This window comes from Calonectris borealis, chromosome 21 (genome assembly GCF_964195595.1).
Source record: "Calonectris borealis chromosome 21, bCalBor7.hap1.2, whole genome shotgun sequence".
NCBI lineage: Eukaryota > Metazoa > Chordata > Aves > Procellariiformes > Procellariidae > Calonectris > Calonectris borealis.
The window spans coordinates 9,565,788-9,584,240 of NC_134332.1; the positions used below are offsets into that span (position 1 = coordinate 9,565,788).

The 18,453-nt window shown below is 45.3% G+C and overlaps 2 protein-coding genes across 13 annotated transcripts; one reads left to right on the forward strand and one right to left on the reverse strand.

Moving 5' to 3' along the window:
• Positions 1-283: 283 nt before the first annotated feature.
• On the forward strand, positions 284-17,181 carry INPP5E (inositol polyphosphate-5-phosphatase E). Of its 12 annotated transcripts, none has more exons than XR_012676813.1 (12): positions 507-2,450; positions 4,225-4,348; positions 5,125-5,222; positions 5,929-6,053; positions 6,208-6,327; positions 6,722-6,829; positions 7,793-7,954; positions 8,549-8,664; positions 9,076-9,266; positions 10,385-10,886; positions 11,252-11,308; positions 17,036-17,181. XR_012676813.1 is itself a non-coding variant. In XM_075170723.1 (11 exons), the coding sequence occupies exons 2-11, from the start codon at positions 1,594-1,596 to the stop codon at positions 10,515-10,517; spliced, it is 2,034 nt and encodes a 677-aa protein (XP_075026824.1). In that variant the 5' UTR covers positions 284-464; positions 1,383-1,593; the 3' UTR covers positions 10,518-11,782. The 12 variants fall into 12 exon arrangements, 4 of the variants coding, with proteins under 4 accessions (XP_075026824.1, XP_075026823.1, XP_075026822.1 ...); XR_012676812.1 differs by lacking the exon at positions 17,036-17,181 and adding an exon at positions 14,507-14,594; XR_012676814.1 differs by lacking the exon at positions 17,036-17,181 and adding an exon at positions 11,579-11,782.
• PMPCA (peptidase, mitochondrial processing subunit alpha) lies at positions 12,000-18,274 on the reverse strand. The gene is made up of 13 exons (XM_075170730.1): positions 18,187-18,274; positions 17,856-18,058; positions 17,577-17,656; positions 17,179-17,261; positions 16,777-16,871; positions 16,514-16,614; positions 15,829-16,092; positions 15,498-15,590; positions 15,113-15,231; positions 14,538-14,628; positions 14,352-14,414; positions 13,963-14,107; positions 12,000-13,598 (listed from the first exon to the last, which is right to left on the reverse strand). Exons 1-13 carry the CDS (start codon positions 18,237-18,239, stop codon positions 13,429-13,431), a joined length of 1,560 nt encoding a protein of 519 aa, XP_075026831.1. The 5' UTR covers positions 18,240-18,274; the 3' UTR covers positions 12,000-13,428.
• Between the last annotated feature and the right edge of the window lie 179 nt (positions 18,275-18,453).

An 18,453-nucleotide genomic window follows, 5' to 3' on the forward strand; every position in this document is an offset into this window, starting at 1 on the left:
AAAATGTTTTGCTTTAAACTGCTTGTTTAAATGCCGTCTTAATCTAGAATGGATCGTGACAGTCGCGGGTTTATACGATTGATTTATTTATTTATCGTCCCAGCAGGGCGGGGGCTGGCGGCGCGCTCCTCCGGCCGCCAGGGGGCGCTGCCACCGCCCGCGGGGCGGGCCCAGCGTCGCCGCCGTTGCTACGGCCGGGCCGCGGGCGCGCAGCGGGGCTGGGGCGGCCTCCACCGCCGCCCGCTCGGCCTGCCCGCCCGCCGGGCCGGGGCAGCTGCCAGCCCTGCCTCTGAGGCCCCCTGGGGGAGGGTGGCTGCGGCCGCGCCCGGGTGGAGCCGGCGGGGCCCGGGTCGCGTCCCACCCGCAGCGGCGGGCGAAGTACCGCCGAGGCCGGCGCAGCGGACCCGGCCTCCGCAGCGGACCCGGCCTCCGCCGGGGCGGCAGCGGGCCCCGCGGGCCCGGAGGTCGGTGGTCTCTCAGCGGTGAGCGTGTCCGTGCCGCGTCCGCCGGGGGCGGCCCGTGGGTGGGGTCTCCGGGGCCGCCGGTGCCCGCCGCGCGCGTGTCGGTGACCGCGGCCGTGGGGAGTCTCGTCCGTCCTCTCCTCGCCTGGGGCTGGCGCGGCCGCTGTCAGGGCTGCGGTCGTGGCGAAGCGGGTCGGTGAGAAGGCGAGGTGTGAGGAGCTGGCAAAGCCATCCCTCCCGTCTGGTCAGTGGAGAAAGCGGGCGGCTTCACCTCGGGTACAAAAACAGCGTTCTGGTGTGCTTTGACAGCATTTTGCATTTCCAGAGTGTACCACTGCAGTGGGAAGTTTGGTTTGCAATAACCTCCCACCTTGCGAGGTGCTTCCCCCCCCAGGTAGGAGTTTTCCTTGAACCCCAATTCCGTATCCTTGAAAGCACTCCTCAGATATTTTCTCAGTTTCAGCGGCAGTGGCCAGGGGTTGGCGCAAAGCAACGAAAGGTGGCAGCGATCTCCCCGCTGTGAGATCACGGTAGAAGCTGAGATCACTGGAAATTTCCTGGCCTCTGGCACTGAGTGCTGTGGGCAGCCTGGAGGCTGGTTGTGCTGGTGACTCACTGTACAGCAAGGAGAACAATCTGTGATTTATGTGCAGTTTTAATTTCCTTTCATGCTAACAGTATACACCGCCTTTTCTTAAAGAAGTCTGTATGCAGCTGTGATGCCTACAGCAGTGAGGAAGTTGGTTCACTGCTCTGCTCTTGGAAAAAAAAAGGCAACAACACTGGTTTTCTGACAAGGTCACGTTAAGGTTTGAATTGTTCTAGAGGGAGGTCCTGTGAGGAGCTTGCTTTCTGATTAAGGAGCAGAGTTTGCAGCTCAATAACTTTTCATTCTTACGTGTTTCTCTTGGGGAAATCCAGGTACCCCACCTCTGGAAATTTTGCAGACAATGCATCTGCCTACACACATACCTGCCCTTCGTTCTCAACTAAAGACTGAGCTGTCTTCAATTTCTGTGTCGTTCTGGCTTGGTTAAAGCTCTGTGAACCTACGGGTTAAGCAAGGGAAGGAAACTATGCTGTGAGGAACTTTTCATGTGGAGCAGTGTCCATAGCTGGTACTCGGGGGAGAATGAGTACTCCAAATGGATTTCCACAACACTCAGGGGCATGTGTTACTCGGAGCACGGAGGGTGGAGCAGTACAGGACCTGCATGCTAAAAAAGCTGGCAAAGCAGCAAAGAAGGAGGCTGGTGGCAATGGGGTGCTTACCTTTGAAGATCCTCCAAGTGTAGGCACCTCTTTAAATGAAACCTTAAAGCTTCTACCAGATGAACTCAAAGCTAATACGAAAATTAAATCGGTCACTCCAAGGCCTCCTCGGAAACCCCGGCTGGAGCGTGCTGCATCTCTGGATGAGAAAAGCTGGAGGAGGTGGAGGCGGTTTAGAACGAGTCAGGAAAGTCTAACTGATCCTAATGAGACAAGTTCCTCAAACGGTTCTCTGCAGGAAGCGTCCCTCAGCCCTCCCGTCAGGGGTAGGGCAAGCCCCTGCCATCAGTGCTGCCAGCAGAATTCCTTGCACAGTTCACCAGACGCCTCGGAAAACAGTCTCATGGGGAAGAGCAGAGGAGGCACCTCCGACCTGGGGAAACGAGCCTCCGAGATCTCCAGTGCCTTTGGTGGGCTTCTGCGGGGGAAAGCGTTTGCAGGCGGCAAACCCCGGCTGTCCCAAATAATGCCGGCTCGACCTCTGCCACCCATGGAGCTCAGCGTGGCCTCTCACACACTGAGGACAGCTAATAGGATTGACTCAGATTGTATGGATTATCGACATTATTCTCAGCACAAGTTTGGGAGGGTAAGCAGCAGCTTGAGCGATACCAGGCTACATGGCAATGGGATGGTCTATGATAATTGCTCCACAGACTCCATGAAATCTACGTTCAGCCTGCTCACTCCCATTCGTTCCAAGGATGTTCGAAGCAGGTATGTCCCCCAGCTTCTCGTGGCAAAGTTTGGGGTGTGTTAGCAGGGAATCCTGCTGGGCAGAGGCAGGGAACTTCAGGCTGATCGGTAAAGCACAAAAGTTGTTCTGTGTTGTTTAACCTGCTGTGGAGACTGGAAACAGTTTGAATACGAAGAGGTTGGTACAAATACTCTATATTTGCTCATTTAAGCTGGGTATTGTTTTTCATAAATATAAGTTTGATTTGCTGTCAGTTTGCTTGTAATATTTAAGTAATCTGTTTTGAAAATTAAGAAACAGTAGCTGTGCATGCTAATAGTTGGGAAAAACTTTTTTTTTTTTAATCTAAAAGTACATTGAGCTTGAACTGAAATGTTAAATGGCAGGAAAAAAACCCAAATATTTTAGCTTGAAACTATTACGCAGTACATGCAGTACTATCACAATCCTGTAAGGTGCTGAGGATCCTCTGCAGATGTTGAGCTTGTTTGGCTTCTGGCAGGATCAAATCATGTACTGTGAACTGCTTCAGTGTCCCACAGGAGCTCCTCTGCCCCAGCTTTTCCAGGAATCTCTTGAGGAAGAGTGTGATTCCACTCAGATCTCAGCACTTTTTCCTTCTGTGGCCCTGACCTCTTACTCTGGTTGATCATTCGTCTTCATTCTTAGTTAAGTTTAGATTATTGATTGGAGGGAGCTGAGGTGGGTATATTAATCTGCTTACTAGCACACCGAATCTTCTTCTTGTGTTGGCTGCAGACTGTCTATTTGTGAAGACCTGCCAGCACACAGCAAACACTGCAGCCCATATTATTGATAATGCTGCAGGTCAGGAAACATGTTAAAAGGTAAAGGATATCAAGCGCTCAGCTAAAGGTTGTATGCTATAGATACACAACAGTCTACAAGACCTCGAGGGATAAATCTGATCATTGATCCAAAGAGTGGGAGTCAGTGGTACAGGGGAAAATAATTCTGAGAGATAAATTAAGGTGTTACTAACTGGTAGAAAAGCCCCAAAGATGGACTGTTACTTGTTTGCCGTGAAGGGTTTTCTTTCACTTCCCTGTGCAAAGCTGTTGGAGTCAGGTGGGCAGCTGGGTGCTGTCACCATTATTTGCAGAGCTTAAGCAAGATTAAAAATGCTTATTCAACTTGCAGTCCTTTTGCCAATACCCCTTGCTTTTGTAAGCAGTGTGTTCTTCAGAGAGGCAGGCGATATGGGGCAGATATATCCTTTTCGAATTATATTCTTTTAGACCTCGGACTCAATAAATGGTTTACTTGAAAGCTAATTTGACGAGCTGAATTGAAGGAAGAATGCGAGTTTGAATCCTTAATTAGGAGCAACTTGGTGCCAGAACATTGGGAACGGTGGAGCTATTTTCATGTTTTAAGTAAACTGAGCTGCTTCAAGATACTCAAATGTCAAACCAATCTCTTCATTTTGTGTCTGCGGTAAGTACTAGGGGGATTGAAGATTTTGGATGGCGTAAGTCTTCTCATCACAGAACCTGTGCAGCATCAGTCTCACCGTCATACTTGTGTCCTGGCTTTGAAAAGGCCGGTTTATGACAACAGTTTTTTTTTCTTGCATATGATCCATGAAATCTCTATAAGGGTTAGAACTTTATGAGGAACTTCAGGCAAGCAGAACGATACATAAATACTAAATGCTATTTTCTTGAGCTGAAGGTATGTTACTGATTAACTCAAGATTCAAGTGTTACAAATCATTATTCCAACTGTCATGCCGTTTCCTTAGATGCTATTTTATGGGTCTTCTGTTCACAGAAGCTATTTGGAAGGCAGCCTTCTGGCGAATGGTGCCTTACTGGGAGCAGAAGAACTTAGCAAATATTTCCCTGATCGGAATATTGGAATTTTTGTGGCCACCTGGAACATGCAGGGTCAGAAGGTATGTGCACATAAGTCTCCACAGGTCTTTTGGCAGTGGTAAAGTTACCCCATCTTTACTGCAAGGACTGGTGCAATGTTTTTTTTCTGTTCATTACTAAGTTCCTCATCAACCCGAGTTCATTTTCCTTATCAAATTACAAGACCCTCTCATGCATGTTCATCTTAGCCAGAGAGTCGCTGCAACAGAGTTCCTCAGCAACTAGGTGTGAAAACAGTGAGCTTGTAGTGCCACTCTGGCTTTTTGTGGCAGCTCCTTTACGCTCCATTGCAGTTAGGGTCATGTGAAGATGACTGACGATTTAGTGCTTATGATGAGAACATCTCTGACGATTTAGTGCTTATGATGAGAACATCTCTGATGAAGAACACAACCTCCTGCCTTCATCTTTACGTAGCCTAGGAATTCAAGAGTGATTATACCAGGTGTCTGAGAAGCTATGCTTGGAAGAACACAAGCAACCCCTGGGGTGTTCAGTAAATAGCCTGTGAGATTGGTAAAAAGTAAGCATCACAGGAAATTAGAAACCTGACATTACTGGCCCACATGGCTGAACTGTGGAATCCTGGTTACTGCTGGAGCGACAGCAGTTGAAGTCTGCCTTTGGGAAGGAGAAATTTTAGTATTATCACTTAACGTATTTTTTGAAGCTTGAATTGTTTGCATGTGCTGTGGAACTTGTAGCTTAGCCTGGACTTTTCCTGAACTTTTCTAGTAAATCTTTGCATAACTAATATTGCTTTTTTTTTTTTTTTTTTTTAAAAAAAAAATGATAGGAACTTCCAGTGAATCTGAATGACTTCTTATTACCAACTGATCCTGACTATGCCCAGGACATGTATGTCATTGGGGTTCAAGAAGGCTGTCCAGACAGGTAGCAAAAACAATGTAATGAACCATCCTCTTTTATTGTCAACTAATTACTTTGTTTTTAATTAGTCTGGAAATAGTCTCCATCATATTCTTAATATTTTCAATAAACAACCCATTTAATAAGACTCTGAATTCCATTGCGTGAGCATCAGGGGAAATAGGTTTTAGAGGAAAATGTCACAAAAATCTGTAAATACAGAACTTGGTCCTGTTGTCAGGGCAGCTAATAGCAAAACTCCTGTCTGATTTCTGTGGGCATCTTACCATAGATCTGAGCTGGCTGTGAGCTAGTTCACGGGCTGGCTGTTAGCATTAGCAGCCGCGTGCTCATTAGTAGTATGTTGCTGCAAATTTCTAGGCTGTCTGAGATTGACCAACCCTAGAAGAGCAGGTTGAAGCCTCATGTCAGACTCTGCTTTTTTAGGGTATTTTCCAAGAGAGTGGGACTCTCTTTTCCTCAGATTTGCAAGCTTCTCGGTGCAGTGGCAGTAATATTCTCTCACCAACATGCAAAGCCTGCTGCATGGCATGTGTGGAGTTACATGTCAAACTGAGCAGCCTTCACTGCATCGCTGTGGCAGAGGTTTTGCTTACGCTGACGATGTTCTTTATGAGAGGGATTGCTCTGTTTCCACAATGCTGATTTCCTTTCCTGGTTATTGTCTCTCGTACTGTCCTCGTGATCCAGCTGTTGTTCTTTCCTGCAGAAGAGAGTGGGAGATCCGCCTGCAAGAGACACTAGGCCCCCACTACGTCATGCTCTACTCTGCTGCACATGGGGTGCTGTACATGTCGGTCTTCATTCGGAGGGACCTGATCTGGTTCTGCTCAGGTGTGTGGTCCAGTAAGAGCTGGGGAGTGGGGAGGTGAAAGGACTGCTGCCATCGGGGTCTTGTCCTTTTCTTCAGGGCTCTCCCTCGCCTAACTTTCCTGCTTGCTGTCTCTAGAGGCTTTTCAGTAAACGGAGGTGCTTTTTCTCCTTCCAGAAGTGGAGTATGCCACGGTGACAACTCGAATTGTGTCTCAGATCAAAACCAAGGGAGCTCTGGGAATCTGCTTCACATTTTTTGGGACCTCCTTTCTCTTCATCACCTCCCACTTCACATGTGAGACATTTGCAATCTTGTTAGAAGTGTCCTGATTGAGGGAGGAGGGGGGTTGCTTTACAAAGGTAAAAAAGCTGCAGGGGGATAGAGGAGCAGGACAGACTGAAGTCAAAGCTCAGGATTGCTGAGCTGAGAACAATAAGGGAGGAGGATTTTTTGGAGCAAACTTACAAAAGAACTGTGTTTAGAAAAACAGAAATGAACTCTGCGCAATTGTATCCCTTTTTCCACACTTTCTGGTAGTATTTTTCAGTCTGTATGCTCCCTGGGTCAGAGTGTTACATTTTATGTGTGGAAAATGTCTGATGACCTTTGGAAGCTCCTATTATAACCAAAAACGGTAATTGAATGAAAATGATGTATCGTTGGCAGTAATGGCATTTCTGTCTTTCAGCTGGGGACAGTAAGGTGAATGAGAGGAAACTGGATTACAATAAAACCATTCAAGCCCTTACACTTCCCAAGAACGTTCCGGACACAAACCCGTATCGATCCAGTTCTAGTAAGTGTGAAACCATGCTTGTGTGGGAGCCCAAATGAACCAAGTTTGTGCATTGTCTTTCAGTCTACACTAAGGAAGAGAGAATGAGAGTGCTAATTTGAGACGGTATAAAAAGAGACCAGAGGTCTTTTGTCTGAGGATGGTTATTATTCACATGATTTTTTTTTTTTTTTAAGGTGGGGCATGATTTGGGGGGGAACTTGAGAGAAAAAGATGAAATGGAGGGGGCAAGAGAAAATTCAAAAGGAATTTTCATGTGATGTATTTTTTCTCAGAATAGCAGTAAGATAATTTTGGTGTAATTTTTATCAATATCATGGAGGTGTTTCACTTTCCAAGTGTTTTCTAGAACAAGTGTAAATTACTTTATTTCAAAACTTAAGAGAAAGAACATTATTTCAGTTTGCATATACACAGGTCAGCATATTGTTTGCTAAATTCCATTATTGTTTCTTAATACTGTGCTGTTAACATGACATCTAGATATATACTAAGCCCTTTTTCTAGAAAGATGAATTTACTCCTTATCTGCAGCATAGCATTAGGTTTTTGTGTTAATGCTATTTTTAGGTCCTATAGATAGTTTGGTCTTTTCTCATCTTTTTCTATCATTTCTGAAAATTTCTGTTCTATTTTCTACTGTTTTTTTTATTACCACATTCTGTGATGGTCACAGGCAGAAAACATGCTCAAGTATTATATCTCTTGGTAGTAAAAAGAAAGAATTTATGTCTGTTCCTTGAACATATCTAGCAGCACTCTCTGTAAGCTATGCATCATACAGCTCTCACTTCGAAAGAATTAAGTGAATTTCATTTTAATGAGCACGTAGCTACATGATGTACTTTAATTTTCCTCAAAAGTCAAAAGGAGATTCAGGGAAGAAAAATTCGGGATTTTTTTTTGCTTTCAGAACTTTTCAGGATGTTTACCTTTATAATGACTTCTGGCTTGAATTTGCAGGTGATGTCACAACTCGGTTTGATGAAGTATTCTGGTTTGGTGACTTCAACTTCCGACTAAATAAGGATCGTGAGACCGTGGATTCCATCTTGAACCAGAACCCGGAAACGGACGTGTCCAAGCTACTGGCATATGACCAGCTTACTAGTGAAATGAGTAGGGGTGAGGGACAGCTGTTTTTCTCCCTAGCCACCAGGAACAGAGATATCTATGCATAGAAATAATTACAGCCAAATCCCTATTTCCTACAGACCTTTCCTGCTTTCTCTTATTAAGTTCCCTAAAAAAGGAAGTCAGCAGTTGTCAAATACAGTGGCAGAATGTACAAGGGACTTTTTGCTATAGCGTTTTGCTATATATAGTGTAATCTCCCAAGCCATTTACTCCTCTGTTTCATCCGACTCCTCTGTAAACTGGACATTGTTCTGTCACAGTGTCTAGGGCATTTAGATTTGAATAGCTAGCATTTGCAAAGCATCATGAGCTTTCAGTGGAAGGGGAAGTGCATGTACCAAATGTTCTTTGTTTAAATAGCCACTGACTAAATAGTCACTGGCTATTTTTTATCCTCATTATGGAAGAACTTGAGCTTGCTCCCTTTCTGGAGCCCAAGCCCAGGTTTTTCTAGTCATATATGTACATGGCTGCTGTTTCTAGCCATCACTAGTTAAGCAGTGTTAAATAAATGCAGAAAGTGTGCCAGGTTCTTAGGAAGGAGGAATTTGTTGATAATGCTGTTCTCCCCTTCCCTTACAGGGTCTATTTTCAAAGGATTCCAAGAGGCTGCTATTCATTTCCGTCCTTCCTACAAGTTTGACATAGGAAAGGACAGCTATGACACCACTTCCAAACAAAGGACTCCTTCCTACACGGTAAGAGATGATTTCAGAGCAGCATGCTTGGAAGGGCTGCTCAGCTTCACATCTGCCTCCAAAGGGGATTCTCACCTGCGAGAAAAAGCTTCCACAGTTGGTCTGCGTGAGATACAGTCGTGCTGAGATTTGTTGCTTAAGGGCAACAGGGCACGTGGAACTGGTTTGGAAGAAAGGATTGCTCAATTTGTGAGCACAGGGGGAGTTTGGCAGAGGCTACTAATCTTATTTTGCCTGCCTTACATCTTGTTCCAGTGTGTTCTCCCCTGTGCTCAGAGCTGGGCACAGAACACTCTTGGGATCAGACCCACATTCTTCATAAATGTATCCCTGTCCAAGAAACTTAATTTCACTGAGTGGAGTGTGATAAATGAATGGATTTGTCTCTTGTGAACCAGTGCTTCTTTCCAGGGTGGATGTGCAAAGGGAGTTACCGTCAGTCTCCCCTCTCTCTCTGCCTCCCAGGACCGAGTTGTATACCGCAGTCGGTACAAAGATGACATCCATGCTGTCAAGTACTCATCTTGTCCTGTGATCAAAACTTCAGACCATCGGCCTGTATTTGCCTTGTTTCGTGTGAAAGTGAGACCTGGCAGAGACAAGTTAGTACCTCCTTATGCCACTCTGTGATTGCACATGGCTCCAGTGATCCTGAGGATATGCTCCTGTTTGGAGTTTGTCCTCTCAGGAGGGTCCCTGAAATAGTTAATCCCATGTAGCTCTTTGCAGCCTGTTTGTTTTTTACCCAATACATGTTCTCAGTGGTCAGAGCAGTAAGAGCACTTAAACCTCGCACTGACATCTGAAATCCCTGCTGCCAGATCCCTTAATTCTCCTGAGGGAGATAGCTGGGGTCCATTGCAATTGACTATAAATCTGTGTTTCATCTGAGATGCAGCTCTCTGTTTTTCCTATCAGCATGGACAGCTTTCCTCTTCTGTTCCTCTTTCCCTCTTTGGGATCAATGCAGTTTTCTCTCCCCAGTGGTGGCTGCATTTCAACATAGCTGTATGTCAGTGGAGTATTTTGAGATCCTCCAGGTTTCCTAATGTTCCACTGTGGGCTGCCATGCTAGTAGAACTCCTTAGAAAATTTGGTTAAGTGACTGAAATTTAGTTAGTCTCTTTTCTGTGAGTAGCATGCTCAGGGATTTCAAGACCCATGTATCTAGAAAATGCTGATTTCTCAAAGCACTTGATCAGCAGTGCACTTAGAATTGGGATTTTTTTTTTTGTTTATGGGTATTAAATACCCATTAAATAGAAGTATTGCAGAGTCTGTGAAGCTGGGCTGCTAAGGTTTCCCTCTGGCCCTTCTAGAACAGACCAAGGTAAGAACTGTTGTGCATGAACCATACCAGCGAATACAGCAAGCTAACAGTACGCTAGTTTAGCTTTTCAAATTAGTGTTTTTTGGTTTAGGGTCATAAAGAATGTCCTCCGTGTATGTCCCTTATGAATGTGGGCATGTTCATGCTTAAATTGAAAGTACATTTGCCTTTTACAACCGATATTTTCTCCATTTAAGTGTATTGTGAAAAACGTTAACTTGTTGCTGTGGAAGAACTTTGTTTTACCCATTTTCTCCCACAGCAGTAGCTGAATGCCTTAAGAAAGTAAAAATTACGTTTCTGGTCTTTGTTGTATGAACTAGTTGGGAAATGTTGGGCAAACAAGAACGTATTTGTGCCCTGATCTACTTGCTTGTGTTTATATTGTAGCATTCCACTTGCTGCAGGGCAGTTTGACAGAGAACTCTATTTAATTGGAATAAAGAGGCGGATTACAAGGGAACTTCAGAAACGGCAAGAGCAAAAGGACCAAAAATCCAGCAGCGTATGTAGCGTTTCCTGAGCTGAGAACTCTGCAATGCTTGTGTTAGAGGTGCCCGGAAAGAGGATTTCAGGCCACGGCAAACTCTGCAGGGAGTTGTCTGCTTAAGCACCTCTGGCAGTTGCTGTGGCTTGTGAAGAATGGCTTAAACCTCATCCTGGATTCATTTGCATGAGCTAATCCATGTAGCTCAAGTGCTTTTGCTGAAGAAAACGGAGTCAGTTATTTAGGACATCCATCCCAACAGATGTAATTGATTTATTTTTAACCGTACTATCTTTGGAAGCAACCAGATGCTATCTCTTGGTTCTAAGATGACTCCACACAGGGGGCACAGCTCTGGAATGGGCATGACCATGGGCAGGGGACCTAAGAAAAGCCTGCAGAAAGGTGAAAATTTTTGTTTGTCTGTTTGATTTGATCTGGTTAGCTTATGTACATTGTGGGGTTGGTATTTTTCTCCTTATCTGTAGCCAAGTGTATGGTATTCTGTAAAATGCGTAACAGGGACCAGTTAGGGGACTTGAGCAGTTTTGTGTAGGGATGGTGCTCCTGTGTTGGGCTTTTTTGGTCCTCTACAGCAAGACCCGTGTGAATGTACTACTGTACATTTGAAGTGTAGAAACATTGCCTTTCAATAATTATTCTATAGGCCTTCTGTTACTAAGGGGTTAAATATCAATCTCTCACACCATATATTCGGCTGTTGAGACTGCTTGAAACAATCTCTTCCTTAACTCACTTGCCTTCCCCAGGGGTGATAAAACAAACCTGCCTTCAGCAGCAGGACACTTCGAGTTGAAAATAACGGCGTAAGTACAGTACTATGTAATGCTTCAACAAAGTGATTAAGATGTCAAGTGAGTACTAGGGAAGTATGCAGAGAAACTGCAGGAAGTCAGATCCGCGCAGTTCCATTACCTCTGATTACAGTTAATTCCTTTTGTTTTTATTTTTCCAAGTCAGTGAACTGTGAATAACTTGCTATTTTTGAAGTAGTGTTGTCTTAAGGCTAAACATACTACATGGACCAGTATGGCACTGGTAAAATGTTAATACTTAAAAACCCTTCATGAGCACAGATCAGCTGGATCATTAATCACCTTCGTACATAAAACACCGTGCAAACAACTTGGAGGAAGTGCTGCTAACTATGCAACCTGTCCAAGACAGAGCTTCTGTTCTGCGGTACAAACACTTATGGCACTGACATGTCTGTAGCCATCAGGTATTTGGATTTCCTTTCTTTTTAAAGGAATAAAAATAAATTAATGCAATACCTTAAATGAGAACCAGCTCTTATTGCAGCGTTGTCAGAACTAGAGTTCTTTGACTGTGTGATGCATGCTAACCGTTCGGGTGACCTGAGCCATCTGTCTTCATTTGGAAAAGCGGGATAGTTTTCTTTGGGATCATTTGCATTGAACAAAGCAAGCACATCTCACCTACCAGTTCAAGAAACCCAGCCATTACCTGATGAATTTCAGAACTCTTACTACTTGCTCCAGTCATTTAGAGGTCTCTTTATTTTCTTACAAACATACACAACAACTGAATAGGACTTCCATACTGTGGGTTCCACAAGAAGCAATGCAACATGTTTTCTTCTAGTTGCATGAGGAAAGGTATGGGGATAAAGCAGGTAATAGCTGCCTCACAGTGTTCTGCTCCCAGTTTGATTGCTCCTTACAATACACATCTAGCCAGTCAAGCACTGCAATGCAGCTGCCTACATTTTTAAGCCCATATGTTAGGGGATTATGTAAATCAAATGCTTTATTCCTCTCTTTTGGGTCTCCATTTCTTCAGTATGTCAAATGCATAGCACTTAGCTTCATGTCTTTCTTTAACATGGTGTCAGTTACTTTCAAGATTGTAAGCTTTCTAAATGTTGTCATTTTGTTGATCTTGACTCCTAGCTGCTGATCAGCTCCTCGCTCAGCTCTCTCTGCTGTGAGACCGATAATTATGTCTTCTTTTTGAAAGGCCTTAAGTTCATCTGAGTGACAATGAAGAAAGTAGGTATGAGTTTAAGGTGCAGCAGCAGCCACTCCTTTAATAACTTTCTGTTTGTGTACCAACTCTGGAGTAAAAGAACTTTTATTCTTTAGCATAGTTCACTTGCAAGTGAAAAACGTGAAGAATAGAATCGCTTTCATTCTAGAGTAAGTGTCCATGTAGCGTTATGCATAGTATCTCTGTAGATGAACTCCACAGATACTTAGTTATGCCATAGGTCTACTTTCCTCTGAGCTCTAGCAAAATTATGAAGTTATATCCAGACATGTGACTTCTATTAGTACTACAGAATGGTAAATTACACTGATGAAATGGATCCATGATGCTTGTAACAAAACCGGGACTGCAGGAAACTTGTTGCCTAACTTCACATGGATAATAACTAGTATTTTCCTAATTCAGTTTGATCAAGTCTTTGTTCACCTTGGTTACAGCTATATTCGTTGAATTCAGATATGTAAGCCAACCTCTTTAACAGGCCACCACATTCCTCAAGAAGGGCACACACCAGGGCCTCCAGTGTGACAGCCCCACTTCTGCTGACAGGATTAAGTGGTAGCACACAAAAGTGACTTACTTCTTCTCAGATACATGCTTTCAGTTGTAGTGATGAATATTTTGGCTTGTGTTCTCCCCAGTGCCAAGAGAAGGCTGTATACACCCATCATCATCTTCTCTTGTAACCTAATCAGAGGGTCAAAGTATTCATCCAGAGCCAGGGTAGGTCTTTAAGCCCAACATAACGAGCTCTTCACAGTCCAGTGTTCTGAAGCAGCTTTGTTCCGCTGTAGCATAGCTCCATGTTTGCACAGTATGCCTGGAAAGATGGGGGGGAAGGGCTTGCAGCAATATTAGAATCTCAAAAACATATGAAAAAAGAAGCAAGTCTGTCGGACGTGCAGGATGCACTGCTTTATCGAAAGAGCCGGTACATCCGAGGGAGTCGCCCATCCTTACTGGAAAGTGCTGCCTGGATGTGTTCGTAAGTGGGCAAATCTGTTAAGTCACCCAGTGCAGCCACAGCTGGTTTTTTGTGAAGCATCTTAGTGACCACTCTCTTGATATCAGTAGATTTCACCTGACCTGCAGGAAAAAAAAAAAAGCACCAGAGTTGTGATAACTACATTCTAAATAGCACGAAACAGCTTTATTATGCTGAGTCAGACCCCGTGCTCAGAAAACCAATCACTAACTCTAGACCTTCTCTACCTTGCTTGTTTTTTCCTTCCTTCTAACAAAAATAAGCATTGTGCTAGCTTGCAAGCAATTGAGAATATCAGTTTGAAATATGTATCTGTAGTATTTGTGCCCCCAGGCTTTCTAAGGCAATTCATCTGTGCTACAAGAGTATGTTAGCATACTCTAACATATGTAGAGTATGCATATGTGCCCTGCTCCGACTGTACCCACAATTCAGTCAAGGGAAGGAAAAGCATTGTCTACTCACTGATCAGGTCACAGAGCTCATGAGGTAGCTTCCTTGTGTTTGTTGCCAACACTTGCCTTCCCACATCTTCAAAGATAACTGGCCGAGACTCAAGGTTCATCATGAGCATGGACTTCAGCTGTGTCTTTGCTCGCTCAAGTTCTACCTGTGAATGAGCAGCAAATACAAATAGATGTTCAAAAACGTTTGGCCACTGCTCTCTAATACAAGATACCATGTGAGAGTTCTGCAAACACCTTCCTCTTTGTGAATGTGTTGCTAAAGTTACTATATCCTTTTACAGAAATACGTAACATACGTATCTACAGAAATTCATTCTAGCAAAGCCAGCGCAATGCATTATTTCAGCGCAAAGTCCATCTGCATAGTCTGCAAGTTAGGCTGCTGACCTCTCCTACTGCTCCTGCCATTAGAATGAATTCTCTTGTGATGATTTCCACCATCTCTCGAACCTAGGAAAAACAGATAATTGAAAAAAGATTAGAACAATGCTTATTCTGTTAATATTACTGTCTGGTAATAAGTGATGTGATTACTTTTTAAGGACACCTGTCTTTGAATACAGGATTATATACCTGTTTTGGATCTGCACTGGCATGTATACACAGGAGACCTGTATCCTCGTAACTGTGGTGGTAAGAGGTCGCATTATACATCCAGTGGTGCCTGTGAGTATACAAACAGTATTTAAAAATTTAAAAAAACAGAATTCAAATGTAAAAATTAAACAAACATGGACAGCGAGTCCCCTCCTAGTGCATTTTCAGGATTCTCAGCAATTTCAGTAAGAATTGTCAATCCCTGCCTCTGACAATTTCTGCATGTGCCATGTATTTCCTTCTCTCCACTTGCATCCTTGAGACCAAACCCAGAACAAGACAGAGCAGTATTACTGGTACCAACTGCCAATTCTGTTAATATCCCCTGATTAAAGGATTGGGCTAGTGGAGGCAGACAGGATTCCTGGTCACTTCTGCCCTTTACTTTCACCCTCTCAAAATGCCCACTGACAAATCAGTCCCGCATCTTTCAAGCAGAATAAGCTGATGTAAAACCTGGGGGTGTTGGCTTTCAAAAGATGAAGCCTTCCATGTGAACCTGCTAGAGAAAACTGTTTCTGCTATCCCTTAAACAGAAAAAGCAAACAAACCTGTTGAGCACATTGAGATACAGTCGGGTGAACATGCCCTTGCCAGGCCCTCCAGCTGAAAAAGAGCCACCACCTCCCATCATCATGTTTAATACCGCAAAGGGAATGAAATCTTCCTCCTGAATTGCAACAAGAAATTCAGTCAGCTAATAGCAGAGCTCTCAAGGGTCTGGGATGAGTAAAGAGGGAGAAAAAGAGTCAGAAAGAAACACGGCACAAGAAGAGTGTAAAGGTCAGTGCCTTCATCAAACTGTCAATGAAAAAGCTGCTTGTCTGTACGTGCAGCATCAGCAGCAAGAGTGCCAATGTTTACATAATGAGATAGTATTCTGTGATTCTTCAAGGACAGGGCACCCAGAACAAAGGATTTTAGGTTAATACTTACTAAAAATGAGCAGCTTTCTAACCCAATCATGATGTGGGTAAGCTCTGGGATGGGAGTAGGGCCCAGACTCACATCTGACATATCTTTTTCAACCTGTGGGAAGGGCAGACAAATTATTAGGACTGATTTTCACCTTTGCTGGATCCAGCTTGATACATTCCCAATAATTAACCTGTCACCCAAATAATGGCTGCCATGGCCAGTTTTGGCTCATATTCATGAACAGTATGTAATTTTAAAAAAGCAAAGCCTATAGAGAAATAAGCTCAAGTCCAAATCTGCACCCCAACAGAGAGGAAGAGGCATGATGCCACCTCCGCCTTCCTTTTACCTTGACAATGCCTCCTGTGTACTGAGCCACAGATCTGTCCACGTCCTTGCTCTGCCCAGTGCCCCACACCGGCTCCGCTCCAAGCAGATGTTTCTTCGCACACTCCACTAACTGCTCGTGCTCGATTCCCACCCCGGCAAGCACCATCCTGTCTGGCGTATAGTAGTTGCGCAGGTATGAATGCAGGACTTCTCGATCAATTTTGTCAGTATTTTCCACTGGGCAGAACCTGTTCAGTCCAACTGTATTGTCTCTGTAGGCTGCCTAAAAGGAAACAGATACATTAAAGTAACAAATATTACTTCACCCCCCTCCATCTAAACCTTCTCTTTCTGTTTTAGAATTATGCCTACCTGTTTGAGACATGTAAGAAAGGAAAGGCTGAGCATTATTTCACTAACATCAGCGTAAATCAACAACTCATGGTTGTCACCCATGTCAACAAAGATAAGTTATAGATAGTTTTAGTTTAAGTTAAAATCTTTCATGTGTGTAGAACGTAGGACTTCAAAGTGGAGGGGCAGCAAAATTCTCCCTCTCACCACTGAAATCTAATTGAATAACAGAAAAATCTGTTTTCAGAATAGTCTAAAATAAACCCTGAAGTTGAGAAAAAACTGAGGAAGAGAATGCAGCATGTCTCATACAGGGGACTGTATGCAAGGTAGACTTTTCAGTGTTTTACCGCATGGATCATTTCTGTGAGGAGAGGCTCTGGATCAGGTCTCATATTCAAGTCTTCAAGCTCAAATCGTATAGCCATTCGAGTCATCTCAATTTCTTCATCTGTAGTAAGAGAGAAAACAAGAGATAACAACCACCACGCATAATACCTAATTGCTACATGATAACTTCTTGATGAGCACAATCTAATGAAGAATTCTGAAATCTAATAGCAAGTCATGCGTTGGGAGTCTTTTTTTGAGACAGAGACTTTTGTTCCCTGACCTGATAACCTGGGTTGTAGCGCTACATCAGCCAGCAAGTTGACCACTGTGTCCAGGCCTTTGGCGTCAGCAGAAACAGCGTACATTATGGTATCCCTGCAACACAAACAGACAGGTACTGCACTGAGAAGTCACATCTACAATCATTCAGTAAATATGCATCAGGAAGTCACAGATAAAGCTGCTTGACCATTATCATTAAATGCTTTCAAAAGGAAGCAGAACTGACTTTCATAACCCGTTCTGGTTCACTTTCGTAGCTTCCTGGCAGTCGCCACAAATGGATTTCTGCTGCTTAGAAGCAAAAAGTGGCTTTTACTGTCACACACCAGAAAAACCAACTCAAACTACTGTCCGTGTTACAACCACTCAGGTAGCAGAGCACAGAGAAAGAGCGTCATACCTCGATGCCTGGCAGTCACAAATGCCCCCGTGCTTTTCTAAGGTGAGCAGAATTTCATCTTTGCTGCCAAACTGAGCTGTGGACTAAAAAGGAAGATACCAGTGTTATTAATTAGTAAAGCTATAACTGTTCATAATCCTTCAGTGTAGCCCAGAACAAGCATCATCTTCTTTAAGTTAAATGGTTTGCTAAATACTCACTAACCTTGGAGATGAAAGCACAACAGACTTTCAAAATATACTTACGGTCGCAATAATTAACTAGGAGTACCATCACCATCTATTTAAACAGATCAAACCCACAGTGCCGCTGCGAGGAGCGGGCCCTGCCCTCGGCCGCTCACTGCTGTGCAGATTTACGGCGTTTCGCACAGACTCCGGGTCCCCACTACTACTCACGGAGAAGGCCAGCTTTTCCAAGAAGTGAGAGATGCCACTGAGGTATTTCGCTTCATGTCTTGATCCCGAATTTATAAGAACTAGCGTTAAGAAGAGAAAAAGTCAGCATGACTTTTACCCCCCCGGTCCTTAGACGCACGACAGGCACCCGGCTCCGAGGGGAGGTGAAGCGTCACCGCCGCGTCCCTGGCCAGGCCTGCAGGCAGGGCCGGTGTCGCTGCCCCCAGCTCACGGCCCGCTGCCCGCCCCGGCCCCCCTTTGCCGGGCGCGGGTACTCACGGCCCACGGTGCAGAACTGCCCGAACTTGTTCTGGGAGGCGACGCGCAGCCCGTTCTCCAGCACCGTCACCCGCGTCTCGAACCGCTCCCGGCCCTCGGCCGCCGCGAAGACCGCCTTGGGCACGCCGGGCAGCGGGCAGGTCAGCGACACGCTGGGGTAGGCGCCGCCGCCGCTGTAGCTCCGGCCGGCCGCCAGCCCGCACCTGCGGGACAGCGGGAGCCGCCGTCAGGGAGGCCGGGAGCCCCGGCAGCACCTCCCCCGCGGCCGGTACCGGGCGCTGCATCCCCCCCGCTCCCCATTCCCCCCGCGGGTGACGGAGGGAGCGCTCACCGCCGGGCCGGGCCCCAGGCGCCCCGCCGCAGCCACGCCATGGCGACCGCCATCTTGCCGTCACCCGGGAGCGTCGCTGCCGCCCGGCGCGGGATCACGCGTGCGGGGCACGCGGCACTGCGCAGCCGCGCTGACCCCGGGAGTGGGTGGGCGGGGAAAGGAGCGGGGCCGAGCTCCCCGGGGAGGCGGGACTGGGGTGAGGCCGCGATTGGGTGAGGGTGTGGTGCCTCTCGCTAATTGGTCCGTTCTGAGGGGAGGCGGGGCCAG

Excerpts from the sequence above, each read along its gene's own strand:
- INPP5E (XM_075170723.1), top strand. The coding sequence starts at position 1,594 with ATGAGTACTCCAAATGGATTTCCACAACACTCAGGGGCATGTGTTACT. Across the intron at positions 6,054-6,207 it reads CCTGATCTGGTTCTGCTCAG|AAGTGGAGTATGCCACGGTG; the intron begins GTGTGTGGTCCA and ends TTCTCCTTCCAG. Across the intron at positions 8,665-9,075 it reads AAAGGACTCCTTCCTACACG|GGTGGATGTGCAAAGGGAGT; the intron begins GTAAGAGATGAT and ends GCTTCTTTCCAG.
- PMPCA (XM_075170730.1), bottom strand. The coding sequence starts at position 18,239 with ATGGCGGTCGCCATGGCGTGGCTGCGGCGGGGCGCCTGGGGCCCGGCC. Across the intron at positions 14,629-15,112 it reads TATCTCAATGTGCTCAACAG|GCACCACTGGATGTATAATG; the intron begins GTTTGTTTGCTT and ends GTATACTCACAG. Across the intron at positions 14,415-14,537 it reads CCAGTGCAGATCCAAAACAG|GTTCGAGAGATGGTGGAAAT; the intron begins GTATATAATCCT and ends TGTTTTTCCTAG.